At 48.9% G+C, this 6,900-nt stretch overlaps 1 protein-coding gene across 1 annotated transcript; it reads left to right on the forward strand.

Annotated features, from left to right (window-relative positions):
* Nucleotides 1–603: 603 nt before the first annotated feature.
* On the forward strand, nt 604–1,750 carry LOC115667394 (wax ester synthase/diacylglycerol acyltransferase 9-like). The gene is made up of 3 exons (XM_030588981.2): nt 604–777; nt 880–1,017; nt 1,395–1,750. The coding sequence occupies exons 1-3, from the start codon at nt 754–756 to the stop codon at nt 1,554–1,556; spliced, it is 324 nt and encodes a 107-aa protein (XP_030444841.2). The 5' UTR covers nt 604–753; the 3' UTR covers nt 1,557–1,750.
* The last annotated feature ends 5,150 nt before the right edge of the window (nt 1,751–6,900 follow it).

A 6,900-nucleotide genomic window follows, 5' to 3' on the forward strand; every position in this document is an offset into this window, starting at 1 on the left:
CGCACGGCAGACGGCTTTCGCGGCTGTTCGAGCTACTGCTAGTGAGGGACCGGTGGAGAGAGAGAGAGAGAGAGAGAGAGAGAGAGAGAGAGAGAGAGAGAGAGAGCTGGCGGGGAAGAGAGGGGGAAATGAGAGGGAGGAGAGAGAGTCAAGGGCTTTTCCCCTTCCTTGCATGCAAGGCCATTGGCCGAGTGGAGACAGGCGCCACTTGGTGCTTCTCCTCCACCAAGTTGCGGAGGAGAAAAAGAAGAAGAAAAAGAGAAGAAAGAAGGGGGCGGTGGAGCTGGCGGTGAGAAGGAGGAGAGAAATGGAGGGAAAATGAAAGCTTGGGTGATGCGACAAAGAGTAGGGTCGCGTGGTGACGTGGTGTCGGAAATAGTCGATGTGGTGGCAAATGATTCTAAGAAACACGGCACATTCTCTCATAGACGACAATGGTGACAATTTCCAAATTTTTCTGTCGACGAATGCCTTAATTATTTAGGATCCTTTTGTTCCTCTAATTATATGTAGGTTCAGGATGTCACACATACACTCATCCAACTTATCGGTCCGAATCCACTTAACTTGTGTTCTCACTACCATGATTATCCACATAACAATTTTGCATTCTTGCATGTGCCGATACCGAAGGTGAAACAGGGCGATTCTCAGTACTCTGATCCTTTGAAGTTTGTCCACAAAGGTCGTGAGGTGATCAAGAGGAAACGGAGCTCCTTCGGTGTAGTCCTCACAGGGAAGCTACTTGAGATCATGAAAAAATGTAGAAACGCAGAGGTAGGTGCATGTCGCGACAATTAATGAATCAGAAATGCTAAATATGTTAAGTCTGATTCACAAAATTGATATGAATGCACTCTTGTTTGCTTGAACTTGCAGGTAGTAGCAAAGCACATCAGCAGGACATTGAGAAACTCAAGCATGGTCATCTCCAACGTTATGGGGCCAATGGAGAAATTGTCTCTGGGTAATCATCCTGTTAAAGGCTTGTACTACACAGTCGCCGGCACACCTGAGGTATATTTCTAGTTATCATTAATTTTGATTTCGACCCAAGAGCATAAAATTACCAACGCTTGATTGGTGGGTCTAAAGTTTTGGTACTGAGCCTCATTTTCCAAGTCGTTACATGCATCTTCTTATGAAATATTGATATAGATTGCAACTTTTGAGACATCTACGGATCTAAGCACAAACTTTTCTACATGATATCGTAATACATTTTATGCAACAGTTACTCTCCTATGCCATCCGCAAGAAGTCGACGGGATGTCGAATTCGAGAATCGATGTCTTATTTACCATAACACATAATCAGATTGTGAGCGGCCTTCTTCTCCATAAACGATAACGTGATGAACACATGAAATCTATACTTGTGATTAACTTTTGCAGAGTCTCAGCGTAACGATCTTCAGCTATGCGGGAAATCTGAGAGTAGCTGTGCAAGCTGAGCAAGGCTTCATAGACTCCGAGCTCTACACCCGCTCGCTGCACACCCGCTCGCTGCTTGATGCTTTTGACATGATCTTTCACGATGCATGTGGGAAGCAGTAGAAGCCATTCCCATTCCTATTATTCCACTGTGCAACGCCTTCTATGAAACCCTAATTCTATTTCCCTTGTTTTTGGCAATGATATTGTTCAAGTGGATGAATCGAGAAATCGAGTCTTGGGGAGCCAAACTAATCCCAAAACGAGGTCTCAAGTTAAAAATTTAACGCGTGACTTGTTATCGCTATTCCTGTTAATGTCATGCAGCTTTTTTTTTCCCTCTTTTCGCAAACTAACGTTGACGCTTGCTCTCAAAACTGAAGAAGAAGATCCTGATGAAGTAAAATTGCGGTTTGGTCGAACCAGTTTCAATATGGGTAGATCTAGAACTGAACACAGAAAGAACGTAATATGCTGACATTTCGTGGTCTTCTTAACCAGCTTCTATAACAGCAGATCATTGATTTTGTCTGATAAAAGAAGGTCGATAATAATCGCTAGTGTATAAACCAAGGAAATATAATTTGAACAAATCGCTATATGACGAGATATGTTTAACTTTGAATTTAGAATATGAAATACCCTACAAGGATTGAAATCTAATCCCTTGTCTAATCAAACTCTGGTTTAATGAAAATCAAATTGTGAATGATAATAAAGATAACTAGGGCTGAGCCGATCAAATTATTCACATTAAAGTTAATTGCGGGGAAATTATAAACGTAACTTATCTTTTACGTTGTTTTTTTTTTGGTAACCGATGATCCGCCACCATTCCCCGGGGACGAGCTCGCACAGGTAATCGGGGCACCTATACCTCGGGGGAGACTAGCCCAGCAACCCACCGCCAGGGCCCCCCACTTAAATTACGGAACCAAGCGGGGATTCGAACCCAGAACCCCTAAGGAGGGAAGGAAAGCACCCACCAACTCGGCCATGCGCAGGTGGGTATCTTTTACGTTGTTTATTTATGTAAAAAATAAGTTTTGTCATCTTATTGGAAGAAAAAATATCGAAATTAGAATTGAACTAGCAAAAGAATAATAACGTTATAGCTATTGTAAACATAAAAGAGATAATCACCGCTGCTAAAAAACGAATAGCTCGAGAGAAAATACTAAAAGAGATAATACATATCTTTCTAGATGTTAATGTTGTGTGACTTGACTTATGAGCAACGATTAGAGGGAAAAGGTGTTAATTTTGGTAATCTATCTTTTGGCCATGATGTTGGATTAGTATTAAAGACAAGAAATGTAATCTACAGAAACAAATATTATCCTGCCCCTACAAATAATTGGCTGCAATAAAGGTTTGTCACTAAACCTCTTTCTCATTTTTTAATTGATTTGAGTCGGGAACGGAGGCGAATTTAGGTGCCATGTGGTTACATTTACTATTGTTTTCATTCATAATGATTAAAATCGTAGACACCGAGTCGTGCACTCGCCTCGTTGCTCGATGCTTTTGACATGATTTTTCACGATGCACGAGGGAAGCCATAGAAGCCGCGTGTCGATTAGTATTATATACAATGCGACGCCTTAGGATCAAGCCCTGCCTTTTCTTTTCCAAGCAATTCCTCTGCAATTTATTTCACGAGCTTTTCAATTTTATATGGTCCCTTTTTCTGTATTCTTCATGTTTATCCCTCATTTGTTTTGGGTATTTTCACAAGAAAATCATAGGCGGCAAATACTTCACCAGGGAAAAGCTATTGGCCCCTTGATCAAGTGAGTCCTAATTAGAATCATACATACACGACCTTAGTAACACCTCTCCTATGATTTTCTGAATGTTTTCGTAGGATTTGGTTCTTCGGTTATATATATGTCATTGTCAGGTTTCACGACGCCGACAACTAGATGGAAAATTTCATGCAAACCAATCATGGTGTTTGGTTATCTTTAACTCCAGTCCTTTTTACGCTACAACCAAAACGAAGAAATAACATAAAAGGAAGACTATAATTACCCGACTTTCGTAATTTAAATCCCGAAAGAATCAACTCATCGCATGAATTGTCTCTTTCCCACAACAACACGGAGAAAAAAAACAGAACAGGGAAAGGGGTCCCGCAACATGTGCACAGCAATTAATATCATGTTCAATGAAAAGGTCCACTCTTTTTCATGCTCCTCTAACATGCCCCCAACTCATGCATCGTCCTAACATGGAGAGAAGAACAGCAGAAGTGCCAAAACTTGTGTATGGCGCTCACTTTAGTGCCAAAAGTTTCTTTTGGATCACTTTAGTGCCAAAATTTTTGAAAAACGATCACTTAAGTGCCAACTCCGATCAATTTGGCCGGAAATCCGACGTGGCATTTTTTTATTAATTTTTTAAGTCGATGTGGCTTGCCGGAGGTTGAGTCAGCATGCTCAGTCAGCATGTACACATCAAAACGACGTAGTTTAGCATGTACACGTGGATTTTTTAAATATTTTTTATGATTTTTTTTTCCTTCTTTTTTTTTTCTTTTTCTTTCTTCTTCTTCTTCTACCTGGGGTCACCGCCGGTGACCGGAGGCCGGCCACGGCCGACCGCTTGGCCTCAGCGACGGCGAGGCCGGTCGAGGCTTGACCTCGCCGGATCTGGGCGAGGTTGAGCCTCGACCGGCCATGGCGAGGCCGACCTCGCCGTTGCTGAGGCCAGGCGACGGCGAGGTCGGCCTCGCCATGGCCGGGTGAGGCTCGACCTCGCCATGGCCGGGCGAAGCTCCACCTTGCCTAGATCGGCGACGGCGAGGCCGGCTCGCCGTGGCCGGTCGAGGCTCGACCTCGCCGGATCCGGGCGAGGTCGAGCCTCGCCCGGCCATGGCGAGGCCGTCCTCGCCGTCTTGGGTTTCACGACGGCGAGGCCGACCTCGCCGTGGCCGAGGCGAGGCTCGGCCGGCCACGGCGAGGCCGACCTCGCCGGATCCGGACGAGGTCGAGCCTCGGCCACCGGCCACGGCGAGGCCGACCTCGCCGTCGTTGGGTTTCGCAACGGCGAGGCCGGCCTCGCCGTGGCCGGGCGAGGCTTGACCTTGCCGGATCAGCCGACCACGGCGAGGCCGGCCACACCGTCGGCCGGGTTTCGCGACGGCGTGGCTGGCCTCGCCGTGGCCTCGGTCAAGGCTCAACCTCGCCGGATCCGAGCGAGGTCGAGCCTCGCCCGACCACGGCGAGGCCGACCTCGCCGTCACCGGGTTTCGCGACGGAGTGGCCGGCTCGCCCGGCCACGCCGTCGCGAAACCCGGCGGCGGCGTGGCCGGCGAGGCTCGACCTCGCCCAGATCCGGCGAGGTCGAGCCTCGCCCGGCCACGGCGAGGCCGGCCTCACCGTCGCGAAATCCGGCGACAGGCGAGGCTCGACCTCGCCTGATCCGACGAGGTCGAGCCTCAACCCGGCCTCGCCGTCGCGAAACCCGGCCGACGGCGAGGTCGGCCTCGCCATGGCCGGTCGAGGCTCGACCTCGCCCGGATCCGGCGAGGTCGAGCCTCGCCCGGCCACGGCGACGCCAACCTCGCCGTCGCGAAACCCAGCGACGACGAGGTCGGCCTCGCCATGGCCGGGCGAAGGTCGACCTCGCCCAGATCCGGAGAGGTTGAGCCTCGCCAGGCCACGGCGAGGATGGCCTCGCCGTCGTGAAACCTAGCGACGGCGAGGTCGGCCTCGCCATGGCCGGGCGAGGCTCGACCTCGCCCAGATCCGGTGAGGTCGAGCCTCGACCGGCCACGGCGAGGCTGGCCTCGCCATCGCGAAACCCAGCGACGACGAGGTCGGCCCCGCCATGGCCGGTCGAGGCTCGACCTCGCCCAGATCCGACGAGGTAGAGCCTTGCCGGCCACGGCGAGGCCGGCCTTGCCGTCGTGAAACCTGGGCCGACGCCGAGGCCGGCCTCGCCATGGCCGGGCGAGGTCGACCTCGCCAGATCCGGCGAGGTCGAGCCTCGCCTCGGCCACGGCAAGGCCGGCCTCGCCGTCGTGAAACCCGGCGACGGCGAGGTCGGCCTCGCTATGGCCGGGCGAGGTCGAGCCTCGACCGGCCACGGCGAGGCCGGCCTCGCCAGATCCGGGCGAGGTCGAGCCTCGCCGGATCTGGGCGAGGTCGAGCCTCGCCCGGCGATGGCGAGGCCGGCCTCGCCGTCGCGAAACCCGGCCGACGGCGAGGTCGGCCTCGCCATGGCCGGTCGAGGCTCGACCTCGCCCGGGCCGTGGCCGGTGGCCGGCCTCCGGTCACCGGCGGTGACCCAAGGTAGAAGAAGAAAGAAAAAGAAAAAAGAAAAGAAGGAAAAAAAATTCATAAAAAATATGTAAAAAATCGAAATACACACGTGGAAATACCACGTAGACCAATTTTTTTAAAAAAAATTCCAACTCGGATTAAAATTTTAATTATAAAAGCCACGTATTAATTTGGCCGAAATTTCTCGCCGTTGGCGCTTAAGTGATCGTTTTTCCTCCGATTTGGCACTTAAGTGAGTCGGCGAAAACTTTTGGCACTAAAGTGAGCGCCATACACAAGTTTTGGTACTTCTAGTGTTCTTCTCCCTCCTAACATGTGATTTTAGTTGCAGAATCTAACCCAACCCAACCACTCTCTCTCTCATCAAGCTTTTGGTCAGTCTTCTTTTCTAACATATGAAAAATGGGCAACTTATTGGCTGCCATGCATCATAATCCAATGATCCACCTAATACATGTTGCACAGGCAGGTTTGGAGAATCATCTCAAAAGGACCAGGGCATGATACTTTTCACAGCGGAAAGCTCAACGAGTACATGAGAGAAGGAAAATCAATGTGATCGTTCATAAGGAAAAGGAAGAGAGGGAAAGTTTTCTCAACCCATTACTACATTCAAGTGAAAGCAGTCACTTTCTTTTTTGTACAATGTAAAAGAAATATCATACACATACCTACCTTCCTCTTCTCAACTTGGTTTAACCTCTTTACTTGACCACCGTAAAATCATCTGAACAAGCAAAGATATAAAAGAACGAATGAGAGAGGAAAAAGAATAACAGATCAAAGAACATAAACCTAAATAAGTAGCTTCTATGCACTCAGCTTGAGCAGTATAAATCATCAGAAGGCTGTAAGAAGACCAATTAACTGAAATATATATGACAGAAGCACAATTACTCCTCGGTAAGACACTGTTTTGTTCCCCTCACTAGCAATCCATGGAATCGAATGTGTCGGCAAAGCATGCTGATTTTGGAGGGATGCTTGCATGGGATCGGGAGAAGGACGTATCGTTAAACATTGTGGAAATACTACATTCGCTTGCCATCTTTCTAGAGCTTGAGGGGAGGTTCATGTGTAGGTCAATGCCATAGTTGTCCTCCGTTGGGGAAATTTGATTGTTAATGAAGATAGAGTAGTAATTATAAATATTTGATACTTTGATGCGTGATGACGAT

The sequence above is a fragment of the Syzygium oleosum genome, unplaced genomic scaffold (assembly GCF_021117445.2).
Source record: "Syzygium oleosum isolate NSW1041296 unplaced genomic scaffold, Sole_v2.1 Sole_v2.01, whole genome shotgun sequence".
NCBI classification, from domain to species: Eukaryota; Viridiplantae; Streptophyta; class Magnoliopsida; order Myrtales; family Myrtaceae; genus Syzygium; species Syzygium oleosum.

Excerpts from the sequence above, each read along its gene's own strand:
- LOC115667394 (XM_030588981.2), top strand. The coding sequence starts at position 754 with ATGAAAAAATGTAGAAACGCAGAG. Across the intron at positions 778-879 it reads AAAAATGTAGAAACGCAGAG|GTAGTAGCAAAGCACATCAG; the intron begins GTAGGTGCATGT and ends TTGAACTTGCAG. Across the intron at positions 1,018-1,394 it reads CAGTCGCCGGCACACCTGAG|AGTCTCAGCGTAACGATCTT; the intron begins GTATATTTCTAG and ends TAACTTTTGCAG.